Source organism: Bufo gargarizans, chromosome 6, assembly GCF_014858855.1.
Source record: "Bufo gargarizans isolate SCDJY-AF-19 chromosome 6, ASM1485885v1, whole genome shotgun sequence".
Classification (NCBI taxonomy): domain Eukaryota; kingdom Metazoa; phylum Chordata; class Amphibia; order Anura; family Bufonidae; genus Bufo; species Bufo gargarizans.
In genome coordinates this window covers 293,986,867-294,002,283 of record NC_058085.1, presented here as the reverse complement: position 1 = coordinate 294,002,283, position 15,417 = coordinate 293,986,867, and the positions used below count along the sequence as shown (strand labels likewise).

General features: G+C 40.6%; 1 protein-coding gene across 2 annotated transcripts in view; it reads left to right on the top strand.

Moving 5' to 3' along the window:
• The window catches only part of ARID5B (AT-rich interaction domain 5B), a 288,628-nt gene that overhangs the window by 248,600 nt on the left and 24,611 nt on the right, over positions 1-15,417 (top strand). For both annotated transcript variants that reach the window (XM_044298346.1, XM_044298347.1), the window contains one exon: positions 11,495-11,690. In XM_044298346.1, coding sequence (XP_044154281.1) covers positions 11,495-11,690 — 196 coding nt within the window. The remainder of the gene's footprint in view (positions 1-11,494; positions 11,691-15,417) is intronic.

Below are 15,417 nucleotides of genomic sequence, written 5' to 3'. Positions count from 1 at the left end.
GGTTCCAAAGTTGACACTTTAAGCTCCTTTCACCCAAGCGAGTTTTCCGCTCGGCTGCAATGCGTGACATGAACGCACAGCACCCACACTGAATCCTGACCCATTTTTTTTCACGCACCAGTTCTGCGTTGCGGGAAAAACGCATCATGTTCTATATTCTGTGTTTTTCACGCATCCCTGGCCCCATAGAAGTAAATGGGGCTTCAGGGAAAAACATTTTTTTCACTGATGGTTGCTAGAAGATGTTGTTTGTAAACCTTCAGTTTTTTATCACGCGCATGAAAAACGCATTAAAACACATTGCACCGGCGCGGAAAAAACTGACTGAACTGGCTTGCAATATAGTGTGAGTTTCCACTAATCCATCACGCTCGTGTGAAAAAGGCCTTAGCTTTCTACTTACCTGCTTTCCCCTTTTCTCATGGTGCTCCTGCAAACGAGTCGTACGCCACATGCTACTAAACGAATCCTAGAAGTCCTCTCCATTATATCACACAAGCTCAGGAGTCCCTTCTTTAGCTTAGGAAAAGGTTTGAGCCAATAGTAATAATTGAGCAGAGTCTCACAGGGGACATGTGGAGTAAATTCCCTCTGTTGTCAGGGTTTAACGAGTAATCATAATATGTCATCAGTCATCACCACTGCTCATAGAGGCCATAAACCATTCTACAAGACTCTTTATTTTGACACTTCATCGGTTTCATGCTTGACATGTTGCCTGAAGTGACAGGTGTAAAGTAGGATACAGTGCCATGTAGACATAGCAAGGCAATGCGTCTCTGAACTTCCAACCAAGGACTTTGAGGGCAGGATTCCAAAATGTAACACTCTGATGTTTACGGTGCCCAGCAATGCATTTTTAGGACTGGTAGCCTATTTGGTCTTGGCCATTCCTTACCCTCTCTCCATCCTGCAGTCACATTCTTCTAGGAAAAACAGTTGTGTCTATGGATGAGGCTGCTGTAGTCCTGGATCAGGAAAGCTTAGACTTGGGTTACATGATGACGGCTGCATAGTGCATCTTGACATTTAGCTCTACCTATAAAACCATAGCAAGCAGAAGATAAGACTCTCCTTAAAGTGACTCTCTGTGATTTTAACTTTTGCTTGTATAAGGGAGTAGTGCAGCGTGAGCAGGATGCGTTTTTCCTTATGTATCTCCACCTACTGTGTATATCTCCAACTCTATGGCCCTGATTTATCATGCCTTCATACCAGAATTCTGGCTTCAAAAAGTTGCAAAATAGTCCTCTTGAGACTTTCTGCACTTGCTTGTGCAAAAAGTTTGCCACTTTTTGCAGTTTTTCACCATTTACTCCAGTTTTCAAATATGGGTGTGGAAGTGGACATGGTTAGCTACGTTAATGAGTTTTACTCCAGATTCATTATTGAGACTTTTTTAAAAAAAAGTTGCAATCTCACTCCAGTAGGGTGGAGTACGAAAACTGGAGTAGTTATTTTAGACTAAAGTGTTAGGTTAAGGATAAGAAACATTTTATCAAACAACATGTGACATTTGCTAAATGTTATTAAGTACACCAACGCAGAGTCAAGCAAAACTGACTTCAGATATTCCTCTCATGATAAATTCCCCCCTATGTATGCAGCTTAATCAGTGGCCTGATAGTGTACATAGATGTAGCTGTATGAGGGGACTGCAGCGCAAACCATACACTACATACCCAAGTGCTAATCCCCGAGATCTTCAATTAAAAGGGTTTTCCGTGAATTTCCTATTGATAACTTATCCTCCGGGAGTCGATGGTAGTCCAACTAATGGGACCCCCGCTGATCATCTGTTAGAAGAGGCCATAGCACTCTATGAGCACTTAGGCCTCTTCCTAGGTTGTGGTGTCACCATACATCGGTCAGATGGCCTAGGCACAGTTCAGTCCCATTCAAGTGAGTGAGAGACCGCAACACTCACAGGCGCTCCGGGAAGCCCAGCTGCCTCCTCAGACAGCTGATCATTGGGGTTGCCGGATGTCAGACTCCTGCGGATATGACATTGATGACCTATCCTGAGGATTGGTCATCAATATCAGATTCCTGGATAACCTCTTTAAGGATTATATACTACAGACTTAGGGGGTCATTTACAATCAGAAATATATTTCTGGCGCACATTGTGGCACAAAGGTTATTTGTGGCGCAATCTACGACTCTTACCCACTCACTAGACCTGAGCAGCATGCGCCAAAGTTACGTAGAGGCCGGCACGTCTTCAGAACTTTATAGGGGTTATTAAGACAGGCGTCTAAAACGCTGGTCTTAATAAATGACCCCCTTATTTCCCTCTTAGTATTATGTACAATAAACACATGTTAAAAGCATTGCTCCCCTGACTTCGCAGAGTTAATATGTATATAATACCATATCAGGGTTTTCTTATGTAGCAGACATCAGACTATATTTTTTCAGCCCTTTAATCCAGTGTTGATGACATTCCTTATGTAATCAGTGGACATGATGGTATCAGGGTATGTATACTGTATTCCTGACCTATTATTCTGCCTTTACAGTCACAACCTATTATTTCATGCATGGCTAGATAAATATAGCCCTCATTAGTGCGGGGATGGGGAGGGGGCACAGTTTACTTTACAATGACCTCTGCTGATTCTTTAGTGTTGCAGCTTGAAAATACGAGAAATCCATTTAGACTAGCTCTTGTGCTGTTAAGAGCAAGCAGAAAATGCAACCTCTCTCATAATCAAATGATAAGATCACATCCTGTGGGCATTTATGTTGTATTATTACCAGGATGGCTGGGGGGGGGGGGGACTTTCAGAGAAAATTGCAGAGAACTTTTTGGACAGCAATTGTTCATATGGTTTTAGAATTGCATGTAATCCCCAGAGCAGTGCAGTAAATATGTATGTGCTTTATTATTGATGGAACAACATAATGTATTAATCTGAGAACACGCCAAGCAACAAAAGTGGACAAGATTTTCAGGTGTAGAGCAACATAATTTCAAGCCGCTCTCCTAATACCCGTTTTTAGAATTTGTTATATATACTATAGCATACATTGAATTTATTATATATCTTACATGCTTCCTCCCTAGGGGCAAGTTAAAGGGACTTTCTGGCCTCCATTTTTTGTTTTTAGATATGCTCAGAATGGCTTAACCGTATGAAACAAATGGGATACTCCTCTCTCCAATTCCCTGCCAGATCGATCAGCGAGATGAGTATCTCATGTTCCCTCTTGAAACGCAGGAAATGCCCACTCAATTATTGGCCATGTCCCTGACTAGCCTTAGTCAGTGACTATCTCAGCAGATATGTCCTGCATGTCAAGAGGCACAAGGGAGCCGAGACCAGCATTGGAATAGGAGCGGTATAGGATCTGTGAGATCCTAGGAGGGGTTATCCTATCGTAGTAAGTAATAGCATCTCTGTAGTATGTACGATCAATTACTGGGACACTGACAGGCCCAATAAGCATATTTAGGTATATATATGACAGTACAGGTCTTATCAAGTGTGTTAAAATCATCTAAGTATCCCCCCTGTCCACCTTATAAATACCGAAAAAATAAAGTTTTATAACCTGCTTGTCTCGTCTCCAATCTGCCCAAGGGGCGGCGTTTCATCTCAAAATGCGCCCAGCCAGCCGCTCCCAACTGCCGTTCTGAAGCCCCGCCCAGCTCATCAATATTCACTTCGCTGGGCGGCGGCTACAAATCTCCCCGACTCAAGATCCTGCGCATGGCCAATTCAATCCTCTGGGCACGTCCTCCGTCTAATCTTCAGCGCATGCGCCCGGCCGGGGTCACATCGCGCCTGCGTACATACAGTCTGTGTCTTAGAGGCCGCTGCAGCCTCTGCTTTATGCGCATGCGCCGGGCACTTGAGTCGGGGAGAGTTGTAGCCGCCGCCCGGCGAAGTGAATATTGATGTGCTGGGCGGGGCTTCAAAACGGCAGTTGGAAGTGGCTGGCTGGGCGCATTTTGAGATGAAACGCCGCCCCTTGGGCAGATTGGTGACCGGACAAGCAGGTTATAAAACTTTAGTTTTCTGTATTTATAAGGTGGACAGGGGGGATACTTGGATGATTTTAACACACTTGATAAGACCTGTACTGTCATATATATACCTAAATATGCTTATTGGGCCTGTCAGTGTCCCTTTAAGAACAACAGTATTTCAGTCCTGTTGTTATTAAATGGATTGTCCAGGATAACAAAAACATGGCCGCTTTCTTGCAGAAACAGCACCACACCTGTCCTTGGGTCGGGTCTGGTATTGCATTTCAGATTCATTACAGTGAATGGGACTGAATTGCAATACCACACACAACCTGTAGACAGACGTGGTGCTGTTTCTGGAAGAACGCAGCCATTTAAAAAAAATCCTGTACAACATTTTTTTTGTCTGACTTTTTGTAGTCAGAATGTCACAGCAATGCCTCGGTTTTCTTCTACCTCTTTGGCAGTACCATGGGCACCAAATAAACCACTTTGTGGGGACTGTTTTCAATTAAGATGGCTAAATTAAGGGAATAAAGAAAACAAATCACCAAATATCTCAAAATGGGCTAAAATACTGTCCTGCAGCAAATACGGCTTCCTAATATGAAATATCAAAGCCAGGAGTGGATTTAAAACTGATAAACTAAATAGAGAAAAGGCCTCTATAACTACAAAAACATTGAGACTACAATATGTCAAGGCTAACTCAAGGCTAACTAGTATTACAAAAATTGCATAGAAGAAAAGGGCCATGTAGACTTGGCCCAGAAATATTTGACAAAGTAGTCTCTCCCTCACTGCTGCAGCATTTACTCCACTGAATAGGAGCTTCAGCATAGAAGGCTTGTGTTTTCATTCAGTTTTACCTTAGTCATGGCTCTCTTTAGATACAAGAAACATTTAATTCCAGATTTCCAGCTCTTGGCTCTAGGCCTATGACCAGCTGTGTGAAATGTATTTTTGCTGCTGTCTCGCTGCCAACTGCTGAGCTCAGTGGAAAAAAAAGTAACTTAACATGAAAATGTTTCTCTACTTCATAAACTCTTCCATGTTCTTCGGAAGGCGGTTGGGGGACCCCAATTAGCCGTGAACCGAAGAAGAAAGTAATGGAACAGTTATCTCAATGAGATATGACTGTATTAAGGCTTATTGTATCACAGGCACATAGAACCCAGACCAGCTTCCTCTCGGATCTGCAGTAGAATATGGTCTGGACACATTATCGCCGGGTCACTAGCTGCTGCCTTTATCTAACAGAGGAGTCTGCAGCTGCCGAATACTTTTTGATTAAATACTTGCACTTAAATACTGAAAATGAATTCCAGGAGACAAAGAAGCACATTACGTGGAGTTATCCTATTAAGTTAATAATTAGGACTGCAGAATCCACTTGCATTGCAAAGGATTTTAAATATTTAGAAAAAGATGTACAGGGTGAAGCATTTTCTTGTGTGTTGCCATCATTTAGAGCCCTAATGAGCCCTAAAATGTTCAGCGCTGCTCAGTATGCTTCACTTGTTGTGATACTGTAATTCTGTTTGATCAAAATGCACATTAGCTCTGCTAGTTTGTTACTATAACAATTATTTCTTATGCTGCTAGCAAATTGTGCTTAGTGTTTTTGGCCAACTATCCTCGAGTCACAAGATAGGAGCTCATGATTGAAAACAATACGACTCTTCAAACATTTTTGGAACCCTTGAAAGAGGGTCATCCCAGCAAAAGTTTTACTGTACTATGCAAATGAAGTATTATTGCAATATACATGAAATAAAAAATATTGTGAGGTATTTTTATGTACATTTTTCACCCTGGTCGCGCCCCTGCTGATTCTCTTGTGGCTGAAATTCTGTTCACCTTCTCCTGCATTCAGAGGTGGACTTACATGCTCAGTCAGTGCTGCTGTAGTGATCAGTCACCATTCCTCCCCACTTCTAAACTCATAGACGTGTACAGCTACATCTCTCTGTACACAGTGGAGAAGGAAATTGTGGGGGCACTGCATACCATATGCATCTCTGGGTCTATCTGTGAGGGACTATTTTCTATAAAGGATTATAAGGCAGCTCTCACCTGTAATGGTAGGATCACCTGAGGTGCACGGATGCCGCCCCTGGGTGCGGTAAAATCCAAAATGAGAAAGAGAAAAATCCGGCTCTTTAGATGAAGTATAATAACTTTTATTCCAGCGAAGTAAAATCCGTACAGGTGTACATGAAACAATCTACGCGTTTCAGACCTCTGAGGTATATGGGTCCTTCCTCATGACAAACCAGGAAGGACCCATATACCTCAGAGGTCTGAAACGCGTAGATTGTTTCATGTACACCTGTACGGATTTTACTTCGCTGGAATAAAAGTTATTATACTTCATCTGAAGAGAGCCGGATTTTTCTCTTTCTCATTTTGGATTTTCTATAAAGGGTTAACAACAGTTCATTGCAGTGCATGGCAGGGAGATGTTGTTGATTGTCTCATGTGACAAACTGGCAGAAGGCCTCCAGATAATGTCAGTAAAAATAGAAAAAAGTTGAAAATTACACTGGAAAGCATTGTCTTTTGCATCAATATAGTTAAAATAGCACGGTATATTACTCCAGATATTTAGATTTTTTTAAATTATGTTTGTACTATAATCCCTTTACATAATATCGCAGTGAATTAGAAAGGTAACTCCTTAATATAAGGGTATTGCTGGAATTGCTAGGACCGGTCACCACAAAATGCAATGCATGCAGGCAGCATGTTAGAGAGCAAGAGGAGCTCAGCAGATCACTGCTAACATCTCCCCTGTGTCCAGCTATCAGTAGCTGACAGCTATCTCTGTATACACACTTACACAGAGAATGCTATCAATCAACGATAACACCTCCCCATGTACAACTGAAGTCAGAAACAGCAGAAATTTTAAGGTAATGTACAAGTTTTACTTACCTTTTTCCCATAAGACTATATATCAATCTGCTCAGCATCTCCTGCGCTGTAACATGCTGCCTGCAGAATGTACTGTATTTTGTGGTGACAGGTTCTCTTTAAAGGGTACCTGTTAGTAGGTCATTGTCTACATTTATTTGCTTTGTCTATATTTCTTTGAATTATGTTTTCTTTTGGGAAGCCGGGAATAGAACTTAAAAAGGGGTATTATGACACTGTCTAACGTATAGGCAGTATTAGTAATCTATTTCTTCCGTTATGTGTCCTTCTTCAGACAAGTTGTTGCTTCTGTCATCCATATTGTTGTCAATGCCCAAAGAAGATTCATGTGGTTTACAAACCCTATTTGATGGTACTATACCCCACATGATAGTGCCATATGGTTTATACTGTGGTGAAATATTTCACTTGGTCGATGAGTTTGATGAAATTTACTCCTAATAAACACATCAGATACATTAGACACCTTTGCTGGCATGTTTAGTGTGAGCATTAGGCTCTAGGCACTTCATCATACCGTCTTCTCAGCTGTTTGCAAATTTTTTGTCAAAAATACCACCGTTTTGGACAAAATTCGGGTGCACGGACAGAACTCTGGAGCATGGACAACTTTTTGACACACAGACAACAATTCTGGCGTAAATCTCATGGGCAATTTATGATATGCCACATCCTATAAAGGTCCTTGTATCAGAATCCTAAATTTGTCTAACATTAAGACTAGAATTCGTATTCTTGGACAGTGCATAGTTTGACAGTATTAGTAAATCTGCCCCAGTGTATCACGTTTTCTTCTTGAAAAACCTTTGCTATATTCTTTACAAAGCAGCGGTTGCTAGGGGAGATTGCATTGTTTATGGTGTCCTTATTTTTATACACGACCCCCTCTGTTTTTTCCATTCTCCTCATTATGTAAATATGAGCTGTAATATTACAGCAGGAGGCCGGTATTTGGCAGCCATTTATTATTTTGGTAAGTCTTCATAGAGGGAACAGTTTACAGTTTCAGCAGCTGTAACATGTTTAAACTCAGTTTGTAATGGGATCTGAGGATGAATATTCCCCATGGGCTCTGTTTAGCCTCATTGGCAGGCTGCCAATCCCTGGGCTAGAGAACATAATTCATGTTATTTTCTTACACATACAATCAGAGCATGCGCCCTTAATGAATTATGTTCCCCAATGGTTAATTTCTGTAAAGTTTATGACAGTGAGTGTACATGAAAAATGGAGGCGCTGTTCACAGTATCCAATCAGATTCCAGCTGCCATTATTTCAGGAGCAGGTTAAAAAATTAGAGCATTCTTATGATTGGTGTCTTGTTTCTGTAAATCTGCCCCCGTTGAATAGAGCAGCAGTTTTTAACTGATATTTGGGGATAAAGCACCTCTCTTCATAAATAATACAATTTACACTGCTCGGTAATTCTTTCTCTTTAAATGCATGGTTTATCACTTGGTGTATTTTGTGCCTCAGAGATTGCTTTGCCACTATAAATGACAGCAGGAAAGAGGGCAAAATGGCCTTCATATTTGCTCTAGATGAACAACCCGCTTGGAAAATCCATACTCTCCCCTTTTTGCCTCTGCCACTTACAGCACTGCTCTCTGGCCCTCCCCACCACTGATGTCATCTTCCTGGCTGTAGCAGTGGAGTTCCATGCACACAGGTCAATCAGCAGTGTACAGGATGTCACTGCTGAGGCCAGTGATTGGCTGCAGTGGTGACCTGTTTGCACTGAACAAGTTTCTATTTAACTTAGACAAACCCTTAGAAAAATGAAAATGTCCTCAGGTGTAGTAGGACGAAAAAAAATGAAATTAAGTTTGTTACATTTAAAAAAATGTAAATAAAAATCACAGTTTATAAAAAAATAATAATAAAATCTTGAAAAAAAAATGCCATATTTTTGTACAGTGACAGCACTGTAAATTAAAAAAATGGTGGAATTGCTTTTCACCTGCCTCAAAAAATGAATGTTAAATACTCCAAAATGGTCTAGAAAGTACAACTTGTCCTGCAAAAACAAGGCCTCACAGCTGCCTCAACCTAAAATCTCTATGTAACTAAAACATACAGCACTTCCTCTAAAGTGAATATATGTACTATAAACAGAGCTTTGGCTCCACTAAATTAATTTGTCTTTAAAACAACATAATGTTCTGGATAACAGTCCTCACATTGTGAAGTCGCTGAGTTGTGCATTAATCCCACACTGAGTCATTAATCATGCCAAATGCATTTGGAAGAAGAAGAAAAAAAGTTCATCATTGAAGTTGAAACTGAGATTGTAATATAATCCATCTCTTCTAATTATAACACAGTTATGTTCTTCTTTAATTTCCAGAACTCGGCTATGGCTGAAAAAGAGATTATTAAATAGTACATTGTTTCATGCCTCTATTTTTCGATAATTGTGATTAAAATGTTAATGTCATAAATCCCCCAGCAGCATGTGTACGGCTTTTTATAACTCATGGCTATGCTTCGATGCAGGGGACCATACCTGTCAAAATGTCTTGGGTTACTTCTTTTTGGAATTTAAAAAAAAAAAATGACGCTTTGTTTGGTTGATGGGTGCAGCCAATCACATATAGAGAGATTGTCATTCATAAGGTGACTAGCTGGGTTGTACACAAACACGGATGAACTGCACTCCTTAGTAATAATGCTGCGGGTGCTCGTCTCCGGGGGGGTAAAAAGCCCCCCAAAAAACAACTGATGGATGTCAAAAAATAAAAAAAATGGAGACAGCACGTCCAAAAGGTGTGCTGTCTCCATTTTTTTATTTTTTGACATCCATTAGCTGGGTTGTACAGACAGGGAAATGGTGGAGCTTCTGTGCAAGGGTATGGGTCGATGGAGTTTTAAATAGTCAATGCTTTTTCAACAAACTTTGCATAGATCAATAGTACATGTGAATATAATAAACTTTGTGTGCCGCCGTCTCTTTAAATAAGCTCTTTTTTTTGTCTCTTCTCTCACTGCATTTCACTTTTCATCACCCCTCCCCTCTTCATAGACTTCTAAGAGCAGCATGTCTGTATGTGTCTCTCTGCACCTCCTCCCCCCCCCCCCTCTCCATAGAACCCATCAGTAAGACAGACTGAGTGACTGAGTGCAAAGATGAGTCCCATCAGGATAACCCTCTACATCCCTTAAAGTACAGGTGAAACTCGGAAAATTAGAATATTGTGCAAAGTTTATTTATTTCAGTAATGCAACGTAAAAGGTGAAACTAACATATGAGACTCATTACAGGCAAAGTGAGATATTTCTAGCCTTTATTTGTTATAATTTGGATGATTACGGTTTACAGCTTATGAAAACCCCAATCTCGGGTCCCCTTTGCTCAGGGGGTATGGACTAATTAGCTGACTAGAGTGTGACACTTTGAGCCTAGAATATTAAACCTTTTTACAATATTCAAATTTTAAGTTGCATTACTGCAATAAATGGACTTTTGCACGATATTCTACTTTTTCGAGTTTCACCTGTATTTGGGAACTGCTGCCATCATTCTATTGTGGTATCTCTATGCAATTGGCTTTTTTCTTTAGGCCTCATGCACACGACCGTTGTGTGCATCCGTGGCCGTTGTGCCGTATTCCGTTTTTTTTCGCGGACCCATTGACTTTCAATGGGTCCATGGAAAAATCGGAAAATGCACAGTTTGGCAGCCGCATCTGTGATCCGTGTTTCCTGGCCGTGAAAAAAATAGGACTTGTCCTATTTTTTTCACGGCCAACGGTTCACGGACCCATTCAAGTCAATGGGTCCGTGAAAAAACATGGATGCACACAAGATTGTCGTCCGTGATCCGTGTCCGTTTTTTCCTATCATTTCAATGGCAAACTTGACTTAGATTTTTTTTTCATTTTTCATGTCTGTGGATCCTCCAAAAATCAAGGAAGACCCACGGACGAAAAAACGGTCACGGATCACGGACCTACAGACCCCGTTTTTGCGGACCTTAAAAAAAAACGGTTGTGTGCATGAGGCCTTAATCTGTGAAGATATCTTTAGTCTAAAGGGTTTGATTTATTTTAAGTGTTTAGAATAGAAGTTATCATAGGCTTTTAGCTCTGTGATAGGCTTTATATACCCTGCGATCAGTGGCTGTCGGTATACAGTGATATTGTTGGGGTAGTATAGCTATACGGACTAGAGACAATCACTGTGTTATCATAGATGCATCCATTATCTAGATGACTGCTGGTTATCGGTTGGATCAGCTGCATTGCTTGCCAGTTTGTTGTCACTTCTTTCAGGATTGTATACAACCCATTGGTTTGAAACGATCCCTTTGCAGATTATCTGCCACAATGTGTAGACAATTTATGAGAGAAAACTTGCAGTGCTGTATCACAGCTTCAATTGTTATTCAATGTAGTTCTAAGCATACAATTAATACATTAATAAAATAGCTTTTTTTATTTACAGGAACATTAATAAAAAATAAAAAAAAACATAATCCCACAAAATGACATGTGGATATAAAAGTATTTTGAAGTGCATATTCAATAATTCTTTTACATGCATTTACAATGAGGAGCTAATGTGTTTTTCTTGACTATTTAGATTAATCCTACCCTATGAAAGGTTTATCAAAGGAGAGGAAGACAAACCGCTACCCCCTGCGAAGCCTCGGAAACCAGAATGTAATTCCCCAGAAGTGGAGCCGAAAATAAAAATGTGCAGTGCAAAGCGTATTAAACATGAAGGCCAAAAGACGAAGAAGGAGAAGGATGCAGCAGCAAAGCCAGAAGATTCAGAGGTAATTTGTGGCTCACTGTACAACACCTTCCCTTTTTTTAAGTGTTATACATGATTTTTACAAGCTATTTGGAACAAGTACGGTAATAAGTGTTTTTGTACCAGTTTTGATGAATTTTTTTATTTTACGTCTCCATTCATATTCTGATGCATTTAAATATTGCTGGTTTTGCATGAAAACAGGCATCAGTTTCTCCTCTATGCTCTGGAGTCAGAGTCAACTGGAAACCAGCACAATTCTTACACAAATACATAGTTAGTGAGGATGAAAAAAGACACAAGTTCATCAAGTCCATCAAGTCCATCCTATAATCCTACTGTATTAATCTAGAGCAAGGCAAAAAATCCCTGTGTGAGGTGGACACAAATTTCCACATATTAGGTCTCTAAATATGAGAATAAATCATTGGACCAACATCTCATCTCCAGAAATCTGGTACCTATAAGCTGATGTATTATATTTTGTAAGAAATTCATCCAGACCCTTCTTGAACTTTTTCGATGAATCAAACGTCACAACCTCTTCTGGCTTCATAGTCTCACTGCTCTTACAGTAAAGAATCCCTGTCTATTCTGATGATGAAACCTCCTTTCCTCTAAATGTGGAGGATGCCCTTTTTTCATGGTTATAGGCCTACAGTAGGTGTAAAAAAACTAAAACCATTACATTGCCCCTTTTTTCCAAAATGAATAACTGTAAATTTGATGATACCTAAAATGCTATAGTTTTATAGTTTCTAGTGATTTGTATAGTGGCAAAACTATGTTCTTGTCGTGCGCATTTTGCCTCTTTTGATGCAAGCCTTTATTTTATTTGCCTTGACGGCAGCTGCCTGGCATTGATCACGTAGTTAAGTTTACTGTCCACCAATATCCCCAAGATTGTCCTAGTGGTTTTACTATTTAATAGATAATTGCACATTTTGTTTCCTTGACCCAAGTGCATGGCCTTACATTTATTCACCTTGAACTTCACTTGCTATTTCTCTGCTCATGCTTAACTTAGCTTTATTACTAAAGGAGGGTAAAGCTCCAAGGAACTAAACATCATTGTAGGTACTGTAAAATGAAAATGGTTCTCTGAAAGTAGAAAAGAAAAGGTCAGAATATTTTGCAGCTAAAACACATGTTCAGTAATGCACAGCCTGCACATTACCTCTGAAGCCAGTCATTGGCTGCAGCGAAACATGTGACCACTGTGGGGACTGGAACATGGGCACAGCGCAGGCAGCACAGAGGACCCGAGCGGGGGAAGGCAGGTAAGTATGAATGTCCTGTTTACGGAGGCAGGCTGCAGGAATCAGAAAAAAAGCTATTATTCCCAAAGACCCTTTTAAAGTAAAAAATGTGAACACCATTTCATTGTTAGGCCCAAGATTCAGGGCTGATTTCATTCATAATATTTCTGGAGCTCAACAGTAAAATGGAGCTCTGACCTCTGTATAGTAATATTATAACAATAATCAGCCCAGAATTTAGAGCCTAAAATGAAATAATGATGTTAGACTCATCATATCAAACTTGTTTCCATGCACCAATTATCATCAGTGTGTTCCTGGAAATTATTTTTAAATGTTGGCAAGCGAGCTGTAAATACTGTGAAAATGCCGCTGAAGTGTAGAAAATCCATGGCTATGATTCTGCTCACTGACTGTTAAGAGCCAAGCAGCTGAACATTTCTTGACTCTTTATTTAAACTGAAAGGATTCTGGTGACGGTGAATTGTTACCTTGAAAGGTTCTAACAAGGCCAAGGACAAGTTCTTATTCTTCACTGGCTACATGACAGTGCCGTACATCGGGTCCTATATGTACATCAGAAGGTCCTTTCTTTCATTGGCTTCAGTACCACAATGAGCAGCATCAGGACAGAGATAAACGTTGTCCTCTTTCATACAGGACTGGCCTTTGTAATCAAGATCGGTGGGGGTTCTGTCACTGGGACCGTCACCAATCATCAGAATGGGGGCCCCCTCCCCGAAATGCCCAACTGGCCTCTCTATTCATTTTTATGGGAGTGCTCTCTCCGGAACTCCCATAGAAATGAAGGGAGTGGCAACGCGCATGCCCGATCGGCCGCTCCGTTCACTTCAGTGGGCTTTACCGGGTATGGTTCCCCCATTCTCATAATACAGTGGGGGTCCCAGCAGTAGGACCCCCACCGATCTAATAGTTATCCCCTATCCTGAGGATTGGGGATAATTTAATGTAACTGGAATAACCCTTTAAATTATGGTCCTGTAGTTTCCTCAAAGTAAAACTAATTCTGTCCATGTCCATTATGGCTCATCACTGATTTAACCCACATTAATGTGTGCTTGAACATATAAACATTTTATTTCAAAACTGGTACAAATGCTCTAAAAAAAATTGATTACTTGATTTAATTATTTTGCTAGCAAAATGATAGCAATGTGCTGTGCATACTCCTGCCTGTCCTTGCTTCGCTCCACTAAACCTGGCATAGCACATTGGTGCAGGGCCTCCTGTAGTGCTTTGCTATGCAGAGCTGTCAGTGGAGCGGGCACAGGCAGGAACAGCAATGTGTGCTTCTGCCAGGCCTGTGCTCATTGCATCACGTATTGTCAGAATCCATACACTGTGTATATGGCTGGGTGTATGGATTCTGTATGCACTGCCTATTTTGCTAGTAAAACAATAAAATCAAAAAATAATTTTAAGCCATTTGTAACAGTTTAAAAAAGCTGGTCACACATTTTCAGTAGCTGTCAGCTGAACACTCGTTTGACAGACAGGTATTCCAAATGAAATCCCCATGAACATGCACGCTCGGTTTGGCAGAGCATGCATGTGTTCTCAATGGTAGAGACGTATAAGCCGCTGTCAGACATCTCTGGCGAGAACTTATGTTACTCGAGAACAAAGGATCGAGAATGTTGAAAACCAAAATACTTGAGCTTTTTTGTTGTCAGTGAAGCAATTTATAACCATTTGATAGTCAGATGATCCCGCTGATATCGAGGGTGTCTAATGTGGATGGCCTTCTTGAGCCCTGCAGGCCAACAGGCAGGTGTAAAGATCTTTATTAATAGAAGGTCACTTGGAAAGATTAGTTTAAAAGAGTTGTCTCACATCAGTAAGTGGCATTTATCACGTAGAGAACATAAATACAAGGCACTTACTAATGTATTGTTATTATCCATATTGCTTCCTTTGCTGGCTGGATTAATTTCTCCATCACTTGCACAATATAGGAAAAAGCCCTAGCCTTTGTGCGCTCCCATGGTCACGGCCACCAGAGAGGCTGATGCTTTTTCCTTTAGGCCTATTGCACACGACCGTATGGCTTTTTCAGTGTTTTGCTGTCCGTTTTTCATGGATCCGTTGTTCCGTTTTTTGTTTCCGTTGTGTTTCCGTTTCTGTTCCGTTTTTCCGTTCCGTTTTTCCGTATGGCATATACAGTATACAGTAATTACATAGATAAAATTGGGCTGGGCATAACATTTTCAATAGATGGTTCAGGAAAAAACGGAACGGAAACGGAAGACATACGGATGCATTTCCGTATGTGTTCCGTTTTTTTTGCGGATCCATTGACTTGAATGGAGCCACGGACCGTGATTTGCGGGCAATAATAGGACATGTTCTATGTTAAAACGGAACGGAAAAACGGAAATACAGAAACGGAATGCATACGGAGTACATTCCGTTTTTTTTGCGGAACCATTGAAATGAATGGTTCAGTATATGTTCCGTATACTGAGCTCA